The 25,348-nt window shown below is 43.2% G+C and overlaps 5 protein-coding genes across 9 annotated transcripts; 3 read left to right on the top strand and 2 right to left on the bottom strand.

Moving 5' to 3' along the window:
- Positions 1 to 182: 182 nt before the first annotated feature.
- On the top strand, positions 183 to 3,711 carry bbs5 (Bardet-Biedl syndrome 5). Its single transcript, XM_019877283.1, has 12 exons — positions 183 to 387; positions 558 to 640; positions 730 to 795; positions 1,086 to 1,135; positions 1,230 to 1,357; positions 1,454 to 1,589; positions 1,828 to 1,923; positions 2,209 to 2,271; positions 2,363 to 2,497; positions 2,932 to 3,015; positions 3,353 to 3,376; positions 3,477 to 3,711. Exons 1-12 carry the CDS (start codon positions 326 to 328, stop codon positions 3,576 to 3,578), a joined length of 1,029 nt encoding a protein of 342 aa, XP_019732842.1. The 5' UTR covers positions 183 to 325; the 3' UTR covers positions 3,579 to 3,711.
- A 643-nt stretch (positions 3,712 to 4,354) lies between these two features.
- Positions 4,355 to 8,330, top strand: klhl41a (kelch-like family member 41a). 2 transcript variants are annotated; one of them, XM_019877034.1, is made up of 7 exons: positions 4,972 to 5,062; positions 5,145 to 6,031; positions 6,736 to 6,893; positions 6,971 to 7,078; positions 7,159 to 7,344; positions 7,471 to 7,617; positions 7,706 to 8,330. In XM_019877034.1, the coding sequence occupies exons 2-7, from the start codon at positions 5,201 to 5,203 to the stop codon at positions 7,815 to 7,817; spliced, it is 1,542 nt and encodes a 513-aa protein (XP_019732593.1). In that variant the 5' UTR covers positions 4,972 to 5,062; positions 5,145 to 5,200; the 3' UTR covers positions 7,818 to 8,330. The 2 variants fall into 2 exon arrangements, with proteins under 2 accessions (XP_019732529.1, XP_019732593.1); XM_019876970.1 differs by having other exon boundaries at positions 4,355 to 6,031.
- On the bottom strand, positions 8,290 to 14,205 carry fastkd1 (FAST kinase domains 1). 3 transcript variants are annotated; one of them, XM_019876772.1, is made up of 16 exons: positions 14,159 to 14,205; positions 13,965 to 14,056; positions 13,212 to 13,659; positions 13,058 to 13,126; positions 12,841 to 12,966; positions 12,030 to 12,428; positions 11,823 to 11,933; positions 11,393 to 11,524; positions 10,826 to 11,312; positions 10,385 to 10,499; positions 10,138 to 10,266; positions 9,711 to 9,842; positions 9,523 to 9,636; positions 8,866 to 9,010; positions 8,655 to 8,769; positions 8,290 to 8,533 (listed from the first exon to the last, which is right to left on the bottom strand). In XM_019876772.1, the coding sequence occupies exons 3-16, from the start codon at positions 13,547 to 13,549 to the stop codon at positions 8,438 to 8,440; spliced, it is 2,508 nt and encodes an 835-aa protein (XP_019732331.1). In that variant the 5' UTR covers positions 13,550 to 13,659; positions 13,965 to 14,056; positions 14,159 to 14,205; the 3' UTR covers positions 8,290 to 8,437. The 3 variants fall into 3 exon arrangements, with proteins under 3 accessions (XP_019732331.1, XP_019732246.1, XP_019732408.1); XM_019876687.1 differs by having other exon boundaries at positions 13,965 to 14,168; XM_019876849.1 differs by lacking the exons at positions 13,965 to 14,056; positions 14,159 to 14,205 and adding an exon at positions 13,837 to 13,958.
- A 901-nt stretch (positions 14,206 to 15,106) lies between these two features.
- Positions 15,107 to 19,763, top strand: ppig (peptidylprolyl isomerase G (cyclophilin G)). Of its 2 annotated transcripts, XM_019877601.1 has the most exons (14): positions 15,107 to 15,236; positions 15,777 to 15,860; positions 16,233 to 16,307; positions 16,406 to 16,513; positions 16,664 to 16,708; positions 16,790 to 16,877; positions 16,977 to 17,006; positions 17,080 to 17,219; positions 17,304 to 17,478; positions 17,575 to 17,754; positions 17,925 to 18,015; positions 18,117 to 18,256; positions 18,640 to 19,628; positions 19,663 to 19,763. In XM_019877601.1, the coding sequence occupies exons 2-13, from the start codon at positions 15,800 to 15,802 to the stop codon at positions 19,598 to 19,600; spliced, it is 2,094 nt and encodes a 697-aa protein (XP_019733160.1). In that variant the 5' UTR covers positions 15,107 to 15,236; positions 15,777 to 15,799; the 3' UTR covers positions 19,601 to 19,628; positions 19,663 to 19,763. The 2 variants fall into 2 exon arrangements, with proteins under 2 accessions (XP_019733160.1, XP_019733079.1); XM_019877520.1 differs by lacking the exon at positions 15,107 to 15,236 and having other exon boundaries at positions 18,640 to 19,627; positions 19,662 to 19,763.
- Positions 19,764 to 20,231: 468 nt separating this feature from the next.
- Positions 20,232 to 25,327, bottom strand: cfap210 (cilia and flagella associated protein 210). The gene is made up of 9 exons (XM_019877718.1): positions 24,480 to 25,327; positions 24,012 to 24,211; positions 23,737 to 23,910; positions 23,063 to 23,268; positions 22,484 to 22,640; positions 22,265 to 22,404; positions 21,361 to 21,553; positions 21,108 to 21,272; positions 20,232 to 20,913 (listed from the first exon to the last, which is right to left on the bottom strand). Exons 1-9 carry the CDS (start codon positions 24,526 to 24,528, stop codon positions 20,563 to 20,565), a joined length of 1,635 nt encoding a protein of 544 aa, XP_019733277.1. The 5' UTR covers positions 24,529 to 25,327; the 3' UTR covers positions 20,232 to 20,562.
- Positions 25,328 to 25,348: the final 21 nt, after the last annotated feature.

The following is a 25,348-nucleotide window of genomic DNA, read 5'->3' as shown; positions in this document are numbered from 1 at the left end:
ATGTTTGGGATCTGTAAAATACATACATTTGAAACAAACTTGCTGTGAATACATTGGAGCATTCTTAATCTATCTTTATCTGTGTAGTATATGTTTCTATAAAACAGTAATTCAATAAATTCAAAATGGAAAAAATATGGCCTCTCATTATCTGTTGGTGAACTAAAATAATTTGTCCCTTCTTACTTGCCGTCTGTTGCCTTGGAGACTGTAGCTCGGCAGAAGCTTCTCAGATTAGCAAATCTCCTACTTAGCCAGTAACCACTCATGTTTTATCATCGATGATAATAACACAACGAAAGGCTCGTCTGACCACTTTTCAAACATGGCATCCGTTTTAGATGCTCTTTGGGAGGACAGAGATGTTCGTTTCGACATAACCGCACAGTAAGTTACAATTACTTATTAGCTTTGCTCGTTTACTTAGCCAAAATGCTTATCTGACGGCGGCCGTGCTTGTCGACTTCGATTTATTTATCCATTTATTTCCCTCAATGGTCTTGCTTGCTTAGTGCACATAATAAATAAACGAAATGTTACTTACATTTTTCCTACAGGCAGATGAAAACTCGGCCTGGTGAAGTACTGATAGACTGCTTGGACTCCATCGAAGACACGAAAGGAAATAACGGAGATCGAGGTAGCTTTGTGATGAACACGAGGACAACTTGTGTTTGGGTGGTCACTAATTACACGACATCGATCTAAAGACGGTTTTTTTCTCCGTAGGACGACTCTTGGTGACAAACCTGAGAATTATTTGGCATTCTTTGGCCTTGCCCAGAGTGAATTTGTGTGAGTAATTAAAGCTGTTAATGAGCAATGTAGTGTTTACTTGTAGATAGGTACATTTTATTTTTGTTGCACTTTTGCAAAAAAAAAAAAAAAAAAAAAAAGGATTTCCAAAATGCCCGAAGAAAACAAATGATGTGTTTTTTTAACCTGTTTTGTTTGTTTTAGTTCATGTCAACTGACAAGAAAGCTCTCATACAGTATTCCATAACAGACTGAAAGACTATTTCACTTACCTGAGTGGTCACATCTAAAAAATTCCAACAATAGCCAGAGTGATTTTGTTTTTTCAGCTGTGGGATACAACTCCATCATTAACATCACAACAAGAACAGCAAACTCTGTAAGAACACCACGGTCATAAATAATTTAGAAATAATATTTAAATGAAGATGGATAAAGATGCAAAGTCATGACCTTCACTGATTTCCCTCCAGAAACTTCGAGGGCAAACCGAGGCCCTCTACATCCTGACCAAGTCTAACAACACAAGATTTGAGTTCATCTTCACCAACCTGGTGCCAGGAAGTCCCCGCCTCTTTACATCCGTCATTGCTGTGCACAGGTATCAAAGCAAGGGAAATTCTTAACACAGTTGTACTAAATACTGTCCCGCAGTTATGATTTGGTGTGTTTTTTTTCTTTTTTTTTTTTTACATAGGGCCTACGAGACGTCTAAAATGTACCGAGACCTGAAACTGCGAGCAGCGCTTATTCAAAACAAGAACCTGCGACTTTTACCTCGGGAGCAAGTCTATGACAAAATCAATGGCGTCTGGAATTTATCCAGTGATCAGGTACGTTATTTTCATACTGAAATATGTCTGACTGTACAATGCTATTCTCTTTGTAACCTTTGCCAGTGTATTGACCGCACAGTTTCGTTGTGCTCATGGACTGCGTTGACTGACATCAGAGTAAATGACATCAAATATACTGCAACTTGAATTCCACTACCTGCCGTGAGAACAGAGGGATACTTTTGCTACAAATGTATGTTGATTTTTTTTTTTTTTGATGATGCGTACCTTCTAGGGGAACCTGGGAACCTTCTTTGTCACCAATGTGCGGATTGTATGGCACGCAAATATGAATGAGAGCTTCAATGTCAGCATCCCTTATCTCCAGATTGTACGTATATTAGGCTTAATTTAACCACTGGCAGTTTCATCTAATCATGTATGATCCCTAATTGAATTCATTTGTAGGGTGTATTGTGAGACCTATTTGATTTTCATTGAAATTAATACAAATGGCATCATTCTAACGGCATCAGATCTTGTGAAACATTCATGATAATCAAAAAAGATGAGCAGGTTTTAAAAGTCACATAGCATTTTATTCATGTCACATATTCTCTCGAATTTTATGTAAAGCTGTTTTTTGTGTGTATTTCTATATCTGTCTCTCCAAAAGTGGTCTATCAGAATAAGAGATTCCAAGTTTGGCTTGGCTTTGGTGATCGAGAGTTCCCGGCAGGTAAATTTATGATACTTTAAAGTCATATTTGTTTTTTGGTTTTGTTTTATATTTGTAAATAATAAATATCTACGGTACTGGGTTTTTGTAGAGTGGCGGCTACGTGCTGGGGTTCAAGATTGACCCTGTGGACAAACTTCAAGATGCTCTGAAAGAAATCAACTCGCTGCATAAGGTCTACTCGGCCAACCCCATCTTTGGGGTGGACTACGAAATGGAAGAAAAGGTACGCCGACATACAAGTGCGTCTCACTAAATTAGAATATCATCGGGGGAAATAGTTTCAGTGGTTTGGTTAAAAAAGTAAAACTCAGATACACTAGATAGAGAATACAAATTTTTTATTTGTTTTAAATAAGTTTGATAATTAGAACTTGGGGCGAAAGAAAACTCAATTTTCACCATATCAAGAGATGAGAATATTAGACTTGACAAATATGGCCTACATAAAAAATAAATAAATAAATAAAACTAAACAAAAACTAAAAAAATTTGGGAAAATAATAGAAATTAACAAACATCTAAAATCGGATTAATACTAACTTAATTTATAAAAGAAAATTCAAACCAAAATAAAAGCCAACTATGATGTAAAAATCCCAAAGTATTATAAACCCCGGCTTGTTGTCATAGTGATGTTTGTCCTACCAATACTTGTAGCCGCTGCCACTGGAAGAAGTGACGCAGGAGCAGCCTCCCGATGACGTGGAAATCGAGCCGGACGACCAGACGGATGCTTTCACTGTGAGTGGCTGCGTTTGTCTTCGTCACTCTCAGCACGCCTGCTTGGGGGGTGGGGGGTCACTGTGGTTTCGTTTTCCAGCTCCCAAGAATAGCCACTGACTACTACATGCAACTTCATGAACACACACAAATGTATTCTAAAAGAATAAAGTTAAAATACAAAAAGACTGTCAGTCCATAATGTGGCAGGCAGGAGGCCACACTGGCTCTTTTTAATCTAAAAACCGAGCTCATAAATTTATATCCAATTTATAAACTCTGAATATAAGTATCCTTCCCTCCAGCTATATTTCTTACGTTTTTTTTTGTTGTTGTCGTCTCAATTGTTTGCCCACAGGCATACTTCGCCGATTGCAACAAGGTAATGTCCCACTCTACTTTTTACTTGAGTCTTCAATGAATGATCCCTCGTAGGTACTCGATGTCAAACATTTTTGACCACGTGCTTCTGTTTCCTCAAGCAACAAGACCGCGAGCCCGTTTTTTCGGAGGAGCTTGGCCTCGCCATTGAGAAACTGAGGGATGGATTTACGCTTCAGGGACTGTGGGAAGTCATGAGCTGAAATACTCCATTATTTACGTATCATGTCGATGTACATATTGGGATAACAGAAACCAGATTTGATAGTTCTTATCGGTAATTTATGATATTTATTGTGCACATAGGTCTGTATTATGTACATTTTTTTTTTTTTTTGAAAGCAAATAAAAATCCAATACGATCCGTCTACCTATACTGCACAACCAGATTTGATAGTTCTTATCGGTAATTTATGATAAAGATATTTATTGTGCACATAGGTCTGTATAATGTACATTTTTCTTTTTTGAAAGCAAATAAAAATCCTATACGACCCGTCTATCTATACTGCACGCAGTTTTGTACCTAATGGACTATTTGTATATGACGGGAACAGTGTCTAAACACAGCACTCGAGTATTTAAATAATGCAGAAAGAGTCCAAAGTGTCATCGCCTATACAGTAGCAGCAGCTGTTCACTCAGTGTGGCTACATGCTAATACTAGTCAGCGCAGTCATTGATTTATGGCTTCATGTCGCTAGAATTCCAAACATGTGAGCAATAAGTACTAAAACGAACGTGACGAAAGTATTTTTTTTTGATCCATTGACTTTCTTGTAAACGTTACTTAAGTACTAAAACGAACGTGACGAAAGTATTTTTTTGATCCATTGACTTTCTTGTAAATGTTACCCTACGTTTACCCCAAAGTGGAGTCAGAGGTGGCAAAAGTACTTTCACTCGGTAGGCCCTAGTAAACGAGAAAGTATGGCTACTTGTGTGGAAAAAAATAAAATAAAATTCTTTGGCAAAAGTACTTTCACTCGGTAGGCCCTAGTAAAGGAGAAGTACGGCTACTTGTGTGGAAAAAATTTAATAAAATTCAGAATTCACTTTACGTTAAAGCTCTCTGATTCATGACCCTTCATGCCTTTCAGTCCCCATCATCTCAACCTATCAAGATATCAACTTGAAAAGACTATCTAACCCTTTTATGCACCCTGTAACCTGGTAACATGATAAAGCTGTCCACTGTAGTAACCGCTGTGCCCGAAAGGGTTAAGTATAGACTGAAAAAGCTACGCAAGTACAGCAATTAGGTATTATTACTTCTCAGCTCTGGCAGAGGTAGAGATAAAGCTCATGGGTTATTTTTATGTAAAGGCCACTAACAATGCTGTTACGACTCACCAGGGTGACAAGGCTCCGCAGTTGTTTTTACTGCATGACAGCTGTGTGTGGGCTCCGATAGGGCCAAGCTGAATTCCTCCCGGATGGGGCGCCGGGCTAAATTTAGAGGAGCTCGGTTATATCCGCTGTCGCCTCAGATGTGAGCACCTTCAAACTCTGCTCTTTCACCGCAGCCGGTCAGTCGTCTCCACACTGGTGCGCTCTCCATCCGTTCGCGACCACGATGGACCCTCGAGGGTTGAAGGAAGATCTGCGCCTCTTTCAGAGCACCTTGCTTCAGGACGGACTCAAAGAGCTCCTGAATGAAAATAAGTTGGTGGACTGCGTCCTGAAGGTAGGCGACAGGAGCATCCCCTGCCATCGGCTCATCCTGGCCGCATGTAGCCCTTACTTCCGGGAGCTTTACTTCTCTGAAGATGGCACCGAAGTGGACAAGAAGGAGGTGGTTTTGGAGGATCTTGACCCCGCTGTTATGGAAGCGATTGTGAACTACATGTACTCGGCAGAGATTGACATCAATGATGACAACGTGCAGGACGTCATGGCGGTTGCCGGTCGTTTCCAGATCCCTTCAGTGTTCACGGTTTGCGTGAACTTTCTCCAGCAGAAGCTAACCATGAAGAACTGCCTTGCAATTTACCGGCTGGGGCTGATGCTCAACTGCCCCAGACTGGCGATAGCGGCTCGAGATTACATCGCCGATCGGTTCGTGACCGTCGCCAAGGACGAGGACTTTTTGGAACTCGCTCCTCCTGAACTCTTCGCTCTGATTGGAGCAGACGCCCTGAATGTGGAGAAGGAAGAGGTGGTCTTTGAGACCCTCATGAGGTGGATCAGGAAAGACAAGGAGAATCGAATGAAGTCCTTACGGGAAGCCTTCGAGTGCATCCGTTTCCGTTTACTCCCTGAGAAGTACTTCAAGGAAAAGGTAGAAAAGGACGAACTTATCAAGAGCGATCCGGAGATTGCCAAAAAAATCAAAGAGATCAGGGAAGCGTTTGCGGGGAAGTTGCCTGAGAAGAAAAAGGACGATGCGGAAGGCGAGGAGGCCAAGTTGCCCGGCTACCTGAATGATACGCGCAGATACGGCATGTTCGCTAAAGACTTGGTGCTGATGATCAACGACACAGCTGCGGTGGCCTACGACGGCCAGGAAAACGAATGCTTTTTGGCCGCCATGACTGAGCAAATCCCCCGAAACCACGTCAGTCTGGTGTCAAAGAAGAACAACCTCTACGTGTTGGGGGGACTCTTTGTCGACGAAGACAACAAAGACAACCCGCTGCAGTGTTATTTCTACCAGGTAAGATTTTAAATCTTAGCTCTGGTCAGGTTTAAGGTTTCAAATCTTGGCTCTGGCCTCTCTCTGTGTTTTTAAAAAGCTACCGGTATGTACGAAAAATTCAAGGACTGCTGTCACAAAAAGACGCATTTCAAATCCTAACTACAAGTTTCTCGCGTCAAAGTACTTTACCTAAAATCTTTCCCAGCCTTCTATGCCACGCCTTTATGCACTCGTTGAAAGATTCTTCCAGAATCCTGTACAGGTCCATCGTCTTGACCCCCCTTGAACCTGGGAACGAAGAAGAAACCCCACAGAACCAGGTTGGGGCGAGCAGGTTGTTTGCTCCGATAAGTACTGTCGATGTTTTTCTCGGCCAGGAACTGTCAGATGCTCGGGTCATTATGAGGCAGGGTGGTTATGAAGCAGAACAAAATACTACTTGTGGACCCTTTCGGATGTCCTTCATTGGAACTTTTCCTCCTTTCCACAGAGTCCTTGAATCCGGGTCACTGCACCAGTTTTGTGTCATCAGTTCTTGTGTTAAGCTTGCGTAAACGCTGAGAATGAGTTTGATTTTGTATTAAGGCTAGCTTGTAGTTTGGGTGTGAGATGTACGTATCTTTTGTGACACACCTCATATCTCTGCCCTTTGACTGACCGGTGACCAATCCGGTGTGTACCCACCTCTTGCCAGAGGTCAGCTTTTTTTTCTTTCTTTCCAGATGGACAGTCTTGGTGGAGGTTGGATTGCGTTGCCCCCCATGCCGTCCCCCAGGTGCTTGTTCGCCATGGGGGAGACGGACAATCTCATCTTCGCTGTGGCGGGAAAGGACTTGGAGAGCAACGAATCCCATGACACCGTTATGTGCTATGACACAGAGTAAGTACTGCTATCTTGGTCAAGGCTTCGGATGACTTTGCTTTTATTTCATTCTTTCTTCAATCTGTCATATCTAGAAAGATGAAGTGGAGCGAAACCAAAAAGTTGCCCCTGAGGATTCACGGACACAGTGTGGTCTCTGAGAACGGGCTGGTTTATTGTATTGGCGGGAAGACAGATGATAAGTAAGTTGAATTTTTTATTTTTTTTTCACACCTTCAGATTTTATATTTGTCATCTGACTTGCCGTCATATTTGAACCCAGCAAGCCCACCAATAAGATGTTCGCATACAACCACAAGCGGTCCGAGTGGAAAGATGTGGCTTCCATGAAGACGCCGCGGTCCATGTTCGGCGCGGTCATCCACAAAGGGAGGATCATCGTGGCTGGAGGTGTCAACGAAGAAGGCCTCACCGCTGCCTGTGAAGCGTACGACTTTTCAACCAACAAGTACGTGGATCACGTACACAAGACCGTCGTCAGTCCGTTAATCTTGTGTCAAACCGCCATTTTAGTTCAGAATTTCCATCATTCGTCCATTTTCTCGAGCCAACTTGATGTGTGCACGTCTTGCAGGTGGTCCCCATTCACAGAGTTTCCCCAGGAGAGGAGTTCGATCAACCTGGTCAGCTGCGGAGGACTCTTATACGCCATCGGAGGCTTCGCCATGGTGCAGAACGACAACAAGGAGTGCGAGCCCGTTGAAGTTGTGGACATCTGGCAGTACGTGACTTGATGCGTGCGGTTGTACGTCACGGTACGTAGCGTACTATCGTAATCCGCGAGTGAGAATGTGCTCACTCTCTTCCAGGTACGAAGACGACAAGAAGGAGTGGACGGGGATGATCCGAGAGATGCGTTACGCGGCCGGCGCCTCCTGCGCGTCCATGCGGCTCAATGCAGCCCGCATGGCTAAACTCTAACGGCTCGGGAATAGATTTGAATTCATACTCATGGTGACGTGACATTAATAACATCACGGATTTTATGTTTTGACACTTTAGTGGCCATTCTAAGTGAATGATCATCACGAATTTTAGTTTTCACCATTGACGTGACGTAGAACCTGCACATTTTTTTTTTAAATTAAAGTAAAAATAAACAACTGAGAGAATATAAAAGAACCCGTGTGCGTGACCAATCACATTCAAACTAGTGTCAAATGGGAGTCAGCACACACATCTGCCACCATTTAAAGTGCCTCTGATGACCCCCCCCAAATAAATCTTAGATGTTCCAGTCGGCTTTTCCTGTCATGTTTTTGCTCTCTAGCAGAAGCCTGAAGGTTTTGTGCTAACTGTTGATAATTAGCTCCACCTTCCCTGCAGCCCCCAGTTGCAGCTGATGAAAAAACATCCCCAAATACGAGCCAGGAGAACAAAAGCTCCATCTTGAAATAAAAGATTTTTATTGTACAAAAGCAAAAAAAAAAAAAACATGATAAATATGACATAAGAAACACTTGATGAAACGTCTGTGAAATTATGATGACTAGGCACAAAATGAGTTGACTTTATAAATGTTATTTCAATAAATAATGCCTTCAGGGCGAAAGGTCTCTAAATATTTTTTTCTTGAGGTATTCCTTCCATGCATCCAGTGTTGACAGCTCCATTGAGTTCCATTCAAAATGAGGGATCTGGAAGTACAACAAGGATAGGACAACAAAGTTTGAGTGAATTCTGACAGCCAAGTCAACAAAAAAAAATCAATATTTTTAAATTTTTAAAAGCAATCTATAATACTATTGCATTACATACCTGCACAACACGATACCCCAAAATTTCAAGATGCCGTTTCCTCATCAGGGCCTCCCCTTTTATATGATGGGAATTTTTGCAGAAGGACTTGAAATCGAGGAAGTTAATCGCAATCCTTTGTGACAAGTGACAGCGGTAGAAACAAATAAACTTGGGGGTAAAAAAAAAAATTTTTAAAAAGTCTTCTCTTTATTGTTGAGTGTTTTCCTACCGCTGTGCTCCCGGGGGAAGCTCGCTCCTGATGTTCTCCAGTGAGCTGGTGCCCCAGTCAATCTTTCCATTGTTCAAGATCTGCAGAGTACTCGGCTCGCTGTAAGGCAACGGCTGTAGCTGCTTGTCAAGAAGGCATTCAAAGTCTGCGAGGGGGGGGCGGGGGGTGAAAAGTGCGTGTCCCGATGAAAAGGACAAAAACTATTCACAGGTCATCTTTGGTCCTTTGAATCTTACATTTTGTTTTGAATTTTCAATGAGGTTCATTGGTTTCTGTGTTGTGTTCTGTTCTGTGAAATATTTGGTGTTCACTATTTTCCATGACCTCCGGTTTCAATTTTATATGTCTTCTAAATTTGACAGACCACAAAAAAAGAGCCTGAACAACAATCATTGCCAGCTTTGAATGATGCGGCTTTCAAACAGTGAAAAAACAAACAGTTTTGTCTGCTTTTAAACTCTTTGGCCTCTAATGGCTGGAATATATCCCACCAGATCGTCGTTAAGCTTTTCCACGCTGAGACAATGAGGCACTCTAAAACAGCTATGCCACACGCTAGCTATTAGATCAGACTTTTTTTTCTTCCAAAATGCGAACAACTTGACCAGCATCCTAGAATAGGTTGGATTCAACTTTCAGAGTCACCATTTGACTTACCTACAGTATAAAAATATGGCGTGACCCCCGCAACACGGACAAAGTTAATACCACCAAGGACTTCACCCAACATTTTGTGGATCTGCTTTTGTACAGGACTGATAGACCCATTCCCTGGAAAGATATTTGACGGATTACTTTCACGACCCAACGTCCACCACACCAAAATCTGACGAACGTTCTCTTACATTTCTTTTGCAGCTGCTCGCAGTAGCGCTCGTGGAACCACGGCACCTGAAATTCGGGACACTCGAGGCACACGGCGCGGTTCAGCTCCATGAGACGCAGTCGGGTCCGCATGTTCAGCGCGTCGGTTAGGGCTGCGGCGGTTACAAAAGTAAAACATGTGAGATGTGTTCAACACTTTTTGGCCTCACAACAAAGACAGTATCATGGCGCTAGACAAGTAACTGTCTCTCTCATCCCATAAATGTTTCACTTCTTATCTAAGAAATCAGGGCGCCGTACGACAAACCGTCAGATTCCCGTTCCTGTCTAGTAGTGAAAAAAAAAAAACATTACTGGACATGCAGCGTACAGTATACGGACCTTAAGATGGACATTGTGGACATGGAATAAATGTTCAAATAGCTTGTGAGCAAGCTGTGTACATACTTTCCAGCTGGGCGTCGAGCTTGCCGAGAAAATCTATGCTGAAGATTTCTCTGATCAGTTCTTCGGGAAAACAGTCCGCTACCGCCAGGGCGTAGGCCAGCAGAACCAATAGATGGGGGTCAAAGGAGCCTTGATACACAGAAAGGGCAATTTTACGACCAACTTTCTGGTAATTTCCCACTGCCTTCTCAAATGATTCAGCGCACGCTTGAAATCAGAAAAGGAAATGATCTGCATGCTTACTCACTGATATGAGGAGTGAAGCGCCGTACGCAAACATCGTATAGCTCGTCTGCTTTTTCAGAGTCAAAATTGAGGACAGAAAAGGGAAGCAGGGTAGCGTACGTTGCTGAGTGGTGAATCTTAAAGAGAGAAAAAACTGTTAGAATATATTTGTACCGAGCGCTGCTGCAAATCGTGGTTGGCGACCCCTCCAAAAATGTTTGTAATTGCCAAGATGGCTGCCAAGCACTACTTGTCCGAATGAAACTCCTCAACTCACTTCAACATACTTTGACACAAAGATGCCATCAAATGACACAACACCGGGAAATAAGTGTGTTTTTCAGCAAGTAAGAGAAGATGGGTTTGAAAAAAAATATCTGAAAATATGCAAATTTGCGAATGTGCAGAAGTTCAGTCGACAACTATTTGCAAAGTTAGAGACACATTTTGTCAACTAAATCACCTTGTCAATGTCTCGAATGGCCACATCTGCGATACGCTCCATTAGCGGAGCGCAGTGATGATTTATCCTGGTTAAGAAGAAGGATAGATCCGGCACGGTGGTCCAGTTTATTTGGTCCGTCATCCTCCGGAGTGTGGCTATGGTCTCTTCGAGCAGAATTTCTTCAAACCACTCACCCGAAATGTACCTGAGCTCCTCAAGCAGCAGGTCCAGCCGGTCGGCCGTCTGCAGCCTCTCGCGGCCGCAGCGGTTGAGGGTCTGCAGGAGGCGCACGTACCCGCTGGACGTGCCGTGGCGGTACGACGGGTCGTTGCGAACCCACTTGGCGAGGGCTAAGGAAATGCTGCTGAGGTCGTTGAGGTTGCACTGGGGCACCACCGCGTCCACCCGCGAGATCACGCCTTCCTCCAGGCGCGGCGAAGGCAGCATGGACAGGACGCGGGTCAACATGGTCACTTCGTAGGGGTAGACGCTGCGCTCTAAGAATCTGAAGAGCAAAAGGGAATTGAGACGTTTAGCTTTAATACGTTGGTGGATTTGACAAATGTCAATCGGCTATCGACTTACTTGACGATGATGTTTCTTAATTTGGTGAAGAGTAATGGATCATGATAATGCAACAGAAAAAGGGCTTGTGTGATTCTGCCAATCTCCACTGGCTTGTAGACGTCAAGGTTTTTTTGGATTACTGATACAATCCTGGAAAAAAAAAAAATATTCACAATACAGTACAGCTGCTCCAGCTGTTCGACTGACACTCCAGAAATAAACCATCTGATATTTAAAACAAAAACAATAACAAAAACAAAACAAAAAAACTAAAACTAATACTCAAACTAATAAAAACCAAACTGAAATGAAGCATTTTGGGGGGGGGGGAATACACACTGTCAAACCTGCTCTGAAAAGTAATGCAAACTAACTGAATTTAAGAAACAAAACTCAAAACGAAATAAAAAGTAACCACAATAAAAATCCCTCCATGATTTGAACTCACTTGCTTATCAAGCGTAGGTTCCTGCTCTGAATCTCTTCCAGGGTTTCAGCAATGGCCAACGCCTGCTGTGCGCCGAACTCATCAGCCAACAGGAGGGCCGTGCTCTCCAAACTGAAAGTGATTGAAAAAAAAAAAAAGGCACAGTGATTATAAATGGTCCAAAAGAAGTTTAAAATTCTAAGTCTTTCCACTTAGAATGATACCAACCCGTCTCTGATCTCTGCACTTGCTATGGGTGCTAGCGCAGCAAACAGTTTCGTAAAAGAGAACGGCTCTGTGCTTGACTCAATGAGTTCCGTCAGCCGTTGTTTCGCAGCCAATCTGAAGTCGCAGTTGTTAAACTGCAAAGATTGATACAGCCCCAAGAAAATGCCGATGTTCTCCGCGTCCAGCCTGGGAGTGTTGCGCAGGAGGATCTGGTTGCATTTCTCCAGGAGAGGCCTGTGGCTGTACTTAATGTTGCGCAAGAATTGCACGACTCTGCGAGCGTTGTTATAGTTCGACGGATCCATTTTGTCCAGGAGGTCATCCGCCCGGCTAATCAGGGCATCCCGTAGACGAGGAGACACCAGGGATGAAATGCTAATGAGTAACGTGGTGAGGATCCTGCAGCAGGAAAAAATAAAAATAAACACCACCTGTCATTTGCATATTTTGATGTTGATTTTTAAAAGAGTTCTTTACTTTTTTTTCGGACATGAGATTTTTTTAGGGACTGTATTTTAAATTTTTTTGTTCTACGTTTGATCAGTAAAATATGTATTCAACCATGCATCGTAATTTACAACTAAAATGGGTCATAAATTGCATTACATTATCTTTATTATTATTATTGTTGTTGTTGTTATTGTTATAAAAACCCAATGAACAGCAAGAAAAAAAACGAGGCTATATTTAATTAAAAAAATAATTTACCAGTGTTGATTTTCAAAATTGTTCGGCCCAAGAACTGAACATGTTTTTGTTCACGTCTATCCAGAGGTTCAGAACTGAACTTGGAAAGAGTTCTTCGACCAACCTGGCATCATCGATGGATGACAACTTCTGATCCACAAGATTGGTGATGTGGCCCATCAGAGTACTTTGTTGAAGTTGCTGATCAGCAAGGCAGATGGCGAACTTGGACAGGGATGTCAATGGAAGTCTGCAAATATGCAGAAATTATCATTTCAGAGCAACTCAAATAGACAGGAGCTATGAAGACTCAATGAATTAAAAAAAATAAAAATACTCACTTGTCTAATCTTAACCAAGCCTCTGAAATCAATTGCTGAACAAGCGAGTCATGATGGTCCACATTCAGCCTGGAAAAACAGTTAAATAGCATGTTGCATTTGCACCGGGTGAATATATATTTCGATCTTCAGACCAGCGGTTCATTTCACGCACCTGAGAAAACTATACAGTAAGTCCACCAACATAACATCGTCCATGAGTGCAATTTTGTTCTCAGCCAGAACCCGCAATGTCAGGAACTGTGGGTGATTCTTGATGAGTTGGACCGTTCTCAACAACTGCGGTTTCTCTTTCTGGAAGTACCACAGCATCTTCACGGCCAAACTCACGTGATCCACGCTGAGCTTGGCCTTGTTATTACCCACCAAATCAAACACATGATCTTCGGCAGAGCAGATCCGCAACTGATCCAGAACCTGATCACGGTTCACTGGGACCTTGTGAAGTAACCTGCGAAAACCGGCACTCGCAACCTGGAGCCAGAACATCATCTTGAGCGTCAGATCACAATCAACCTCATCGTTGCATGTGTGATACTGTCAACCACAATGTCACAGTGATAAGGTGGGTCACATCCACAGTCAGGAGATGGATGGGGTTCCTAGATGAAGAAACACGTACATACACACAACTAAGTAATTATTTATACTGTATAAGGTAACAAACTGAAATGCGTGAAAGATAAAGTTAAAAAGTAGAGAATTCCTTCAGTCAACACTGAATTGGGTAATCAGTTTTGTAACACGCTATTCACGTGGTAGTAACAACAATTACTTACAACATCAAATGCCACGATTTGCACGTATGTTCATTGAGAAATATGCATATTAAACAGATCCGCATGGCTAAAATACACGAAAAGGGGGGAACAACCATTAAAATTCATCCTTACAAAGTCAAACTTACTTCACATGCGGGCACTACTTCCGTATCGAGTGACGTTAACGAATACAATTGGTGCGGCTGCTTTTGGTTTCATGGTTGTAGTTCGTGAGCGCCTTGAGCAAAATACAGATAGAAATCATGTAGCTGGGTGAATTGGAAAAAAACCCAAAAGATTCTAAATTCGAACAATGACAGAACATTAATTTCAATCCCACCACAGTAAGCATGTCGCATCGTGTCGCCTTGCCAGAGATGTTAAAGACTATTGATGCTGTCGCATTTTTTCTCTTTAATAAACCACTCTCAAGTTGGAAGTCTCAATTTCCTTTTGTTTTGTAATTATAATACAATACTAAACAATACATATTCCGAAGCGCCCCATTACACTTTCTAATTCTCTCAAAGAGATATTTCTCTCATGGTCATTTATTTTTTGAAAATAATTTCTCACAATAGTTGTCTGTTGTTTAATTTGAATGGATCGTGATTGACACACTGAGAATTTGTTTCGAAATATGGTGATGTCATTTTGCCTGAATTTGATATTGTTATAAATGTTATTCCTACTGATGTTATTACGTTATTCAAAAGGCTGGTTACAACTTGACCTTAGGCTGATTATCCACAGATCCGGGAAAAACTTAAATTGGTGAAATTTGCTTCTCTTCAAATGCAATCAATTACTGTAATATAAGAAGACTAATTCATAGAAAAGGTGCCACTTCTTCATATTTATTGATGTATTTATTGATTTATTGTGATTCAAAAATACATTGGCTTGCTCTTGATGTGAAAGATCTCCTGAAGATGTGTTTCATTTGTTGTGGGATTGCCCATTTTCTTTCAAACTAACTTGTGTTATTATGGAACCGCACCTTTCTCTTTATTAGTCTCTTGTTGATACGTTATCATAAAGCTCATTTTTTTAAATGTTTGAAAATGAAGTCAAGCAATATGTTGAAACTTTTGGCCTATCCACAACATTAAAAGCACAGAAAACTTGATTCTAAATAAAATTAGCGAAATAACATGTACTGTATACGTAACAGAAAAATAACATATCGTCATCTTCTCTTCAAAACATCTCTGGTAGAGCCATTGAAGTGCCGTAAAGTAGTGACCATGTGCAGGAAACACAAAAAAAAGTGGCGAACGATTCCTTCCCAAAATGCATTGACGTGACGTCTCCATCGCGCCATCTTCGTAAGCGGACGAGCAGTGGACGTTGAATGAGAACCCGTGCCTTTTGAAAGAAACGTCTGCTACATGGAGTGATAAGATTGCTTTTTCCAGGTGATGTAAGGTTGCATTGCACGCGACTCGATTGTGCGTACCATACGTTAAATCGTCCAAGTTGCTCTTGAGTGTAGCCAGCCGGGTATCCATCCATGTTGCCAGGCTAAGTATGCTAAGTGTTAGCCTGGAGGCCTGTGCAGATACCTGCTGGGATCAATGTCAAACTTAACGTTAGAAACGAGTATTGGATGGGTGTATGTGTAAGAAAATGCGTCAATTTATATGCTTTGTTTTTTTTTCTCCGCGCAGTGTTGTGAAAACGTGGGGCGAAGGGCTTAAAATGCTACCTGGGCTAATGTTAGCATGTAATATTGGAAACAAGTAGAGACGATCTGGTGGCGCGACTTGACCTTAAGTCCCGTCAAATGTGGTCCTCAATTATCACTTCAGAATTAGAGCTCTGTTCACCCTCTGCATTTTCTATGTGTGTTAATGCGTAATTGAATGGAAGGAAGACTGAAGTTGTGTCTAGTGGTGACTTTACTGCCTTGGTATTTTATCAATATGTTACTAATATGTAAGGTGTTGCTCCTTCAGGTGGTTCAGCAACTCTTGTCATCATGGGGATCAAGGTTCAACGTTCTCGGTGTTTCTTTGACATCGGAATAGGAAGTGCAGCAGGTAAGACAGTCTTAAGCGTGAATGTTTTGATGATTCTTGATGATAAAATGTTCTGCCCGACCTAGACAATGCCTGCATCTGTGTTCTACTGAGATGCACTTCTCATATTGGCATTCGAAATAAGGTTGTATTGATTGATCATATTCGGAATCGCTCCCTTTCCGATCTATATATGCTCATAGTGAATATTCACATGTCTGTGTGTATATTCTTGAACATCTGAAAAATATGACTGCAGCTTACTGAGTCAATTCGTGGTGAAACTCTTCTTTGTCATACGATTGAATTATGCTAGAGGCCAGGGTGAGCTGATTTAAATGGACTGATCTTGGAAACAAGTGTTTTGAGTTACGAAATCCATTTCCTTTGCAGTCGGTCGAATCATTGTCGAGTTGTTCACAGACATGTGTCCCAAAACATGTGAAAACTTCCGATGCCTTTGCACTGGTGAGTTGTAAAATTTCACCAAAATAATATTCAAGCAAAAAAATATCTATATAGAGATATCTATCTTGATCTTGTATTCCGGATGTATTTTCTTCCAGGTGAGAAAGGTGTTGGTAAAGTAACCCAGAAACCGCTTCATTACAAAGGATGCCTGTTCCATCGCATTGTGAAAGACTTCATGATTCAAGGAGGCGACTTCAGTGAAGGTGATGACTATGAATGAAGTATTTTTGGATTTTTTTTTTTTTTTTTTTTGCATTAATGTACATTGATTATTAAGTAAATCTAAAATGAACACGCCATTGAAATGAACGCAAACGTTTGCTGATCTGCTATCCCTTTTTTTTTAACGGTAGGCAATGGAAGAGGAGGCGAATCCATCTATGGGGGCTTTTTTGAAGGTAAAGATGTTGTGGGTTTGTTAAATGAGCACTGGCGTGAAAATGGCTGTACAATTTTTGCAATCCCTATACCCCCCTCAGACGAAAGCTTTGCTGTGAAACATAACAAGGAGTACTTGCTGTCTATGGCCAATAGAGGAAAAGATACAAATGGATCACAGTTTTTCATGTAGGCATCCAGAGGTTTTCTCATTATTACTGAATTGACGTGTCGTTATTTGCTTATGAATGTGGTTTTTTTTTTTTTTTTTTCTCCGAATCCTCCCAGAACAACCAAACCAACTCCCCATTTGGACGGGTAAGGGCCTCCGAGTTCGCAATTGGCTGCACGAGGCACATTTCAGTTCTTGATTGTTTTGCTTTTTTGACAGGGTCCATGTGGTTTTCGGCCACGTGATTTCTGGTCAAGAGGTCTTACAAACTATAGAGAATGAGAAAACGGATCCCAACAGCAGACCCTATGCCGAAATCAAGGTTTTGAACTGCGGGGAACTTGTCCCCAAATCAAAAGGTCGGTTCGTCTCCTTCGAACCTGAGAGCCGTGTTCCGCCTCTGCAAGCTATTGCAATCTCAACCCAGTCTTACATTCCCGTAGCCAAGAAACGTGACAAGAAGAAGGAGCGCGCCTCGTCGAGTTCCAGCGGTAGTTCCAGTGACTCCGACAGCACCTCGGAATCCTCCTCTGAGTCCGAAGAATCGGACAAAGAGTCCAAGAAGCAAAAAAAGAAAGCCAAAAAGCAAAAGAAGAAACAGAAGAAGGACAAAAAGAAGTACTTGATTTACCCGCATGTTATTTTTATTTTATTTTTTTAGCTTGTAGCTTTTGGAAAGCAGTGTTTATTCCGACACCTGTCACATCCTCACAGGGCCGAGCCTGAAATTGTCGAAGAGAAAGAACAAGAAGAGGTGGTCACGTCCACCGTGCGTCCTGAAGAAATACCGCCCGTCCCTGAGAATCGCTTCCTGATGAGGTTCTCCCCGGTCGAGCAAAAAAAAGAGGAGCCCGTGAAGGACAAAGAAAGCAAAGACGAACGGCCTCGTGACAGGTGGGTGACGCTCGCAAGCCTCCCAACTAAGTTGAAAAACATTTTCCCTAGCGCTGATTGAGAAAATTAACCGTCGTGTATTGTGTTATACTGTAGCAATTATTATTTGTTTCAAAAAATAGATATTTTGTGAATGGCACCGATGAGCGTTCTTGAATTCCTCCTGGCAGATCGAGCGCGCAATACAATTCTCAGTCCATGTATAACAGAAGATTGGTCATGACGCGATCCGGCAGGAAAATCAAAGGCAGGGGCCCCAGGGTGAGTCTGTGTGCGCGCTCCACAAAGTGATTCCACTTTCCTTTTCTCCCATCTGCAAAAGCAAATGATTCATTGTGTCATCTCCCCCCCCACACGCGCAGAGATACAGAACTCCTTCACGCTCTCGTTCACGATCCAGAGATCGCTTTCGCCGCAGCGAAACTCCGCCCCACTGGCGTCTGGAGTTGCAGCGTCAGAGGATGAGGGCAGTCACGGGGGAGCGTTGGATTAAAGGAGACAGGCAAGTTCCAGCGGACGGCAAGAAAACCAAGCGCAGTGTGAATTGTTTGTGTGAAGCACGTTGAGTTGCCTTGTGTGTGAAATGGGCGAAGTAAGTCAAGTTGCAGGAATAAACGCCGTCTCGTTTTTGACGGACACGTAATGGCCTCATCGCCGATGTTTCTTCATGTTGATCGTACTTGGAGAGTTGTGTCTTGTTTTCGGTGGTAGTTAGATGGAAGTCTCGTTGTGGTGTTGCGCAACTTTATCACACGTGCACAGTCTAATGTCGTCGTCAGCTCAACACGCTGCTTAACCCACTTCATGAACATCCTCTTCCTTTTTCGACTTGTATGAACTGTCCGGTTTTCTATGAGATGATTTGACTTTTGTTGTCTTTTCCAGAGGCGACATGAGCGAGGACAAGGAGGAGGCCGCCGGCGCGAACCCTCAGAGGAGAGAGCGGCGGACCTCCAGTTCCAAGCGCGAGCACGCAGACGAGGGGAAAAAGGACAAGAAATCCAAATCGCAGCGATCCAAAAGCAAGGAGGATTCGGGGGAGAAGCAAGGCAAGCAGAAGGAAAAGAAAAGGGCCAAATCTAAAAGTCGAAGCAGAGAAAAGAGCAGGCGGTCCAAAAGCAGAGAGAAGAGGAGACGGTCCAAAAGCAAAGAGAAGAGTCACAAGAATAAAAGTAGTGACAGGAAAGATCGCTCGAGGAGCAAAGAGCGAAATGCGGACAAGAAGGAAAAGGAAACCGATCACGGCAAAGAGAAAAACAGGGAGCAGGAGTCTGACGGCAAGAAGAAAGAGGATTCCAAGACGAGCAACGGCGAGAGAACGCGGACAAAGTCGCAAAGTCAAGACAGAAGCTCCAAGGACCGACACAGATCAAGCAGCAGAAACCGAGAGAAGGGCGGACGCGCCGCCTCCAAGGACAAAGACGAAAAACGCAGAGAGAGGGGCAGGGAACGCAGCAGGAGCGCGCACAGGCGACACGGCGATGACAAGGATGACAAAAGGCGGCGGACGCGGAGCCGGGAGCGCAGGAAAAGCCGGGACCGCAGCAAGGCCCGCGATTCCTACCGAAGCAGGCGCTCCAGAAGCAAGAGCAGCCGGAGGGGACGCAGCAAAGATCGCAAGGACAGCCAACGGAGGCGACGACGCAGCAGCAGCAGCAGCTCCAGCAGCAGCAGCAGCAGCTCCGACAGCGATCAAGACAGACGCAAGCGTCGCAAGAGCCCCGATTCCAAACGCAGAAGATCCAAAAGCGCCTCCAAAGACAGGAAAAGAACCGACACGACGAAAGGCAAAAGCAACAGCAAGCGGGATCACTCGAGCCCCCGTTCAAGATCTCACAGCGACTGAAACCGTCTTAAAATTAGTTGTGCCCCCCCCCCCCCGACCCCCACCCTCCCCTCTCTCCCCTGAACGTCGTCATATGCTCAGTACGCATTTTCCGCGCAGCTCCGTCTTTCCGAAGAGCCGCACATGGTGATGTTTCTCACTCAGTTCGTCCACAGCGCCATTTTTAAAAAAAAAAAAATTCCCCGACAGTAAACGAGAGGCTGCACCCGACAACTGCAACGGCTGGAAGAGGCCAGCGATCAACCCGAACCAACAAAAAGGACCACAGAGGCTTGTGAGCCAAGGACTCGGTTTTTGCGCTAAACAGAAACGGTTTCTGCGGCCGACTGATGGCGTACTGTAACTAAGGACTTAAAAACCAAACCATCCTTTGTTTATTTGGTTCAGCCAATGAAAAATTTTGCTGTAAGAAACGTTTTTTGTTTTCTACCGAAGCTTGTTTGGTTATTTAACATCTTTTTTTTTTTTTTTTGAAGTGGAAAATTTGATTTAAAAGTGGAAAAAAAAAAAGAATCTTTTGCATGCTTCTTTCAGACCTTGAGGTTTTCTCTTCATGGGTTCAGTGACGTTTTCAATGACCTCCAGCTAGTCTCTGTATTCTTGCTGTCAATTTGTTTGTTAGTTTTTTTTAAATGTGGAAAATGCTCATGGCGCAAGTGCAACAAAACCAACTTGGATGAGATGTTCATTGTGCACGTTGGTTTTCGGCGCTTCCCCTCTGTGTAGAATGGAAATTAAAAAGACACCATTTTTGTTTTTACAATATTTTTGCAACGTTCCACTGCAGTTATTGACCCTCTCCAATACAGTAATCTTCTTCTCAATCTTTGCGTAGGTTTTCAGAAATGACCTTCACATACGAATGATGCATTTTGAAACCCATTTCTGAATTCACTTTTCGCACCAAGGGTCCAGCAACCGCTCCCACATTTGAGCTCCCCGCGGGCCTTCCACCGGCGCTCTTAAAACCACGTAAACCCGAGCCTCTTCTTTGCTTCTTCGATATCTTCAACCTGGTGGATCTTCTTGATATCCCGCTTGCTGTCCGAGACATATTTGGGCATTTCGGCGCCGCTGCTGTCCTGAACGAGGTAGCGAGGTCTCGCTCCGATGAAGGCTGGGCCCCCCGCCACCCCCTCCCTCACGGCCTTGTAGAGCGGAAGCACGTTACGCTCGGAGGAGGCGGCCGCTTGGACCACGGCCCTCGAGTACCGCTCGAACCCAAGCTCTTCTTCGGCGAGGAGCTCCATGTTCTCGGCTTCAAACTGGTGCTCCGCTAGCCTTACTTGATGCTGCCTGGCTTGTTTCTCCAGCTGTATCGGAGCGAAAACAGCCAACCGTCAAGTCAACCCAGCCGACGTGCACTGACTTCACGCATTCACTCCCAAAGACATATTTCGACGTCTTTTCAGACTGCACACATTCAATCCCAGTTTGTTTGTTTTTTTTCTCTATAGACTTTGGGTACAAAAATCAAAATAAAGGGCCGGTCCTGTTCATGATTTACCATCTGGCTTGCATTGAAGTCTTGTATCTTCCGGAGCTCCTGCTGGATCCTCTGGGACTTCTTTTGCTGTTCTTCACCAAATATTCTGTCACCTTCTTTCTTTGCTTGAAGAACTTCTCTTTCTTTCTCCTTTCTGATCAGTTCGTTGCGCTCTTTCTCTTGGATCTGTTGGAATATTAGCTCGAGAATGTTGAAGCTCCAGAACAAACGTACGTTTAGTTCTTCCTCCGAAAAGAATGCAACACTGTGTTACCACGTGCTCCCTGTGAGCTGCGATCGACTTCATCATTTGCACCCTCTTCTGCTCTTCCTCCCATTCCCGCTGCATCCTCTGCGCGTCCCGCTCGGCGACAGCCTCGGCGTTGTTCTGCTGCTTCTGCTCCTTCTGCTCCTGCTGAGCCAACATCAGCTTGTCCATGATCCTCTCTCTGCGAATCTGGACCTCTCTGAGCAACAAAAACCAAAAAAAAAAACCTTTATGATGATGTCACGAGAACCATGAGAACAACTACCGTCTTTTCCGGACTATAAGTCGCAGTTTTTTTCATAGTTTGGCCGGGGGTGCGACTTATGTGTGAAATAATTAACACATTAGATTGTGTCATTTCACGTTATTTTCACATTGAACCACAAGAGGGCGCTCTCGGCCTGTGTTGATAAATCGACGATGAGTCTGACGTAAGCGACGTAGAAGAGGAAGCGGCGCATCGTCTACGTCCAGAATTGGAGGAGTTGTTTAAAAGTGACGCCAAGGATGAAGATTTCACTGGATTTAGTGATTTGGAGTGAAACTGACAGTTTGGTAAACCTCTTAGCATGTTCTTTATGCTTATCTGAATAACTCTTGTTATGTTACGTCGTTACTGACATGACCAGGCATGTCAGTCATGTAACGTTAGTTAGTATACCGTACACTTATTCAGCCTGTTGTTCTCTATTTTATTTTCATTTCAAATTGCCTTTCAAGATGACATGTATGTTTTTGGTGTTGGATTTTATCAAATAAATTTCCCCCAAAAATGCGATTTATACTGCAGTGCGACTTATATATGTTTTTTCCTTCTTAATTATGCATTTTTTGGCTGGTGCGATTTATAATCGGGAGCGACGTATAATCCCAAAAATACGGAATTGTATTTCTTCTCCCGTGTTCTTACCTGAGCAACTCCTTCTCCTTATCTCTTCTTAACGTCACCATCTTCTCCTTTGCAGACAGGAACAGTTTCCGTTGCGCCTCCTCCACCTCTTGTTTCTCCGCATCCGCCGCCTTCGAAATCTCCCTTTGAGCGAGATGCTCCTATGAAAAGATGTCACCAGTGCGTTCATAAATGAACCAAAGTAAGTGATTCCAAAAAGGTTCACGTGAGCCCGCCCACCAGCTGATCGTTCATGAACTCTTTCTTCTGCCTGGCTTGCGACTGCTCCTCCATTTTTTGCTCCCACTGATGGAGCTCTTGAAGCCGTTGGATTTCCTCGCCGTCCTTCTTGGTCTCATGCTTCCGTCGCTCTCTTTCCAGCTGATTTTCCTTCATCCTACGGGACGCGGGTGAGAAAATTATAAACCTATCCTCGACTATAGTTTTAAGTTGTATTGGCACCATTCATCACTAGAGGGCAGGCATTGCTTTAACCGGGTCTGAATATCATCATGAATAGTTGATAGGTGATAAATACATTTGTACGATAATGATATTTAGACTGACCAAAAAAAAATGAAATAAATCAGCATGGAATGGTGCAATGCATGCTGGGAACCAAAGTTAATGCCAGAAATATACGAAAGCTGCCAAGCTCTCAACTCGAAAGTACATCAGAAACAGCAGTTTTTTTTCTTCTTCACAAGAAGCGGTGATCGTTTGACTGGTAATGCTGACAAAGTATTGTGGCCACCTTCATTATTTAATTTCCCCATTCCTGGTCTACATGGCGCAAGCATAACCTGTTTCTTCACCTACTGCTTCCGCAGTTCTTCGGCAAAAGCTTTGCTCTCCTGTTTTTTCTGTTGCGTTCGCTCCTGCTCTTTTGTGAGAGCTTCATCCTCCCTGGCCTTCAGCATCTGCATGTGTTCTTCATCCAGGTCCTTGAAGGCGCTTTTCTTCCTTTGCTTCAGCTCGATCTGAGCTTCTCTTTCCTTCAGAACTTCTGTCAGCAAGAGTGCACGCTGTGAGGAGGAGATGAGAGGACAATAAACACCATTGCCGTTGTTCTTCCGAATATTGACTGTCATTTTTATTTGACTATTGTTAAAGATGCTGATATTGGAAACTTAAAGGGGAAGTCAACCCAACATTTTTCTGAAGAATAATACGTTCTGAGCAGCCCCGCTAGTCCAAACACGGCATTCTGGTTAATATTTTGTGTGTGGAATATGAGAAAATATGAATTTTGTCCATTCAGGGGGCGGCCATTTTGCCACTTGCTGTCGACTGAAAATGACCTCATAGTTGCTAAGGGCTCTGCGCGCCGTGATTGGTCGTTACCCCAGCCCTGAGCAAGCGTGAGGTCATTTTCAGCTGACATCCTCAAGTCTCAGCATTCGCGCAGACTTTCCGACTGACTTCCGCTTGCAAGTTTTCATATAAGGTCTCAGACTTGTGTGTCCCAGGGGGAAGAGATGCGTGATACTAACATGCAGTCCTTTGACTCGCTCCGTTTCATAGTAGAGCTGCGTCTTTGCCTTCTCAATGGCCTCTTTCCGCTTTTCTTCTCGATATTTGGCCTCCTCCATATCGATCTGTTTCCTTTTGTCCTCCTCCACCTGGTCCCGGATCTTCTTTGCCTCCAGCTTCTTCTGTCTTTGACACTTGAAATAAGCACAAGCAACAACTCCAACATTTCTTGACCACAAACATTTAAAACTGCTTTGGGTCCCTCATGACTAAATATCACATATTGTCCACTTACGGCAAGCGTGTTAGGCCAGAGTTTGGCCATCTGTTTGGATTTCAGGTGCAGGGCCTCCCTCTGCCTCGTGGCCTCCATCATGCGTTCTTTTTCCTTGTCCACTCGGTTGATTTCATCCTGGATCCTCGACCAGTCAGCCTTGGTTAAAACGGTGGTCTGATGGAGATCTGGAAGCCCGATTGTCTCATTGGTGTTTTCAGCTGTAAAGACCGAGAAAAACGAAGTTACCAGAGCAATAGTTAATATGTTGACACTTTTGTCTCAGAATGAAACAAGACTGATCATTGAACCAATTTTCTAAAATTCTAGCTCCAAACTTACAAAATTGTGGGCAGAGTGATTCAACACTACTACAGCATGCTGATTTGTTTTTCCATATATTGATGCAATTTTAAAACTATACGGTGCTGGATAACTAAACTAAAAATATAACTACAACAAGAAAAAAGAAATTCAATGAACTCTCACCACTCTTCCCGGGTCCTCTTCGTTGGCCATGTTGAACCACTGATGACATTTTTTCTCTGTACACTAATGATAATTGGTAATATTATCAAGTAAAGTTCCTAACTAAAGCAACTTGTCACTTTTTCACCGTCACAGCGGAATCATTTGTTGCCTTGTATCTACGCAACGCATTTGAGGTCATCCCGCTTGTTGACACAAGGGGGTGCTGTTGGTCAAGATTCTATTTGAGCATTTCGGGATGAAATAAGGAACTAACATAATTTTAATTGAAAAAAAACGTGATTATCATTATTATTTTTGCTGATATGTTTTTTTTTTTTTTGTTTGGCATGAAAGACGTGTTGCTATCTAAAGTTGTGTAAGTGGCTTGTTACGGGTCAGGGACTGGTTTAGCCACACGTTGGCACATGAAAGACCAACTTTTACAGGTGCTGCTAACTAATAAAAATAAAATACGTAACCACCATAAATGATGCAGAGGATTTATTCCTAAAAAGTTATTCTGAGCCCTGTTTTTCAAACACGACAACTTTGCATTTAAAAAGGCCCCTGCTAAAACTTAATGCGAACGTGAAAAACCAGACCATTCACAGGCTAACTATTAGTATAGCAAGAGCAACTATCAGCAGCGTATGTCATAACCCCTTAATGCAACTAAATATATCGACAGATATTAAAACAATACTCTCGGGCATTTGTTATGTATTCCTTTGCGAATAACTAATAGTACTGCAGTTTATTGTGGAGAAATGACCATCACCGTGTACATCTGTATGTCTGGATGATACTCGATGATACTGGGTCGACAAGATTAACTGCCACTGTGCAGAAATCAAGTTATTCAGTCACGCTCCAGTTGGGTGAGAGGT

The sequence above is a fragment of the Hippocampus comes genome, unplaced genomic scaffold (assembly GCF_001891065.2).
Source record: "Hippocampus comes isolate QL1 unplaced genomic scaffold, H_comes_QL1_v1.1 scaffold539, whole genome shotgun sequence".
NCBI lineage: Eukaryota > Metazoa > Chordata > Actinopteri > Syngnathiformes > Syngnathidae > Hippocampus > Hippocampus comes.
The sequence above is the reverse complement of the archived record's forward strand: the minus strand, read 5'-3'. Positions and strand labels throughout refer to the sequence as shown.

Bases quoted from the DNA above. Each gene is read 5' to 3' on its own strand.
- bbs5 (XM_019877283.1), top strand. From the start codon at position 326: ATGGCATCCGTTTTAGATGCTCTTTGGGAGGACAGAGATGTTCGTTTC. The intron at 1,358-1,453 runs GTATCAAAGCAA...TTTTTTACATAG, and splicing joins TCCGTCATTGCTGTGCACAG to GGCCTACGAGACGTCTAAAA. The intron at 3,377-3,476 runs GTAATGTCCCAC...TGTTTCCTCAAG, and splicing joins ACTTCGCCGATTGCAACAAG to CAACAAGACCGCGAGCCCGT.
- klhl41a (XM_019876970.1), top strand. From the start codon at position 4,952: ATGGACCCTCGAGGGTTGAAGGAAGATCTGCGCCTCTTTCAGAGCACC. The intron at 6,894-6,970 runs GTAAGTACTGCT...TGTCATATCTAG, and splicing joins GTTATGTGCTATGACACAGA to AAAGATGAAGTGGAGCGAAA. The intron at 7,618-7,705 runs GTACGTGACTTG...ACTCTCTTCCAG, and splicing joins GAAGTTGTGGACATCTGGCA to GTACGAAGACGACAAGAAGG.
- ppig (XM_019877601.1), top strand. From the start codon at position 15,800: ATGGGGATCAAGGTTCAACGTTCTCGGTGTTTCTTTGACATCGGAATA. The intron at 16,514-16,663 runs GTGATGACTATG...TTTTAACGGTAG, and splicing joins AGGAGGCGACTTCAGTGAAG to GCAATGGAAGAGGAGGCGAA. The intron at 17,220-17,303 runs GTCGGTTCGTCT...ACATTCCCGTAG, and splicing joins ACTTGTCCCCAAATCAAAAG to CCAAGAAACGTGACAAGAAG.
- fastkd1 (XM_019876772.1), bottom strand. From the start codon at position 13,549: ATGATGTTCTGGCTCCAGGTTGCGAGTGCCGGTTTTCGCAGGTTACTT. The intron at 12,967-13,057 runs GTGAGTATTTTT...GCATATTTGCAG, and splicing joins GCTTGGTTAAGATTAGACAA to ACTTCCATTGACATCCCTGT. The intron at 12,429-12,840 runs GTTGGTCGAAGA...TTCCTGCTGCAG, and splicing joins TCATCCATCGATGATGCCAG to GATCCTCACCACGTTACTCA.
- cfap210 (XM_019877718.1), bottom strand. From the start codon at position 24,528: ATGTCATCAGTGGTTCAACATGGCCAACGAAGAGGACCCGGGAAGAGT. The intron at 24,212-24,479 runs GTGAGAGTTCAT...CGGTCTTTACAG, and splicing joins AAGAGGACCCGGGAAGAGTG to CTGAAAACACCAATGAGACA. The intron at 22,405-22,483 runs GTGGGCGGGCTC...ATCTTTTCATAG, and splicing joins AGTTCATGAACGATCAGCTG to GAGCATCTCGCTCAAAGGGA.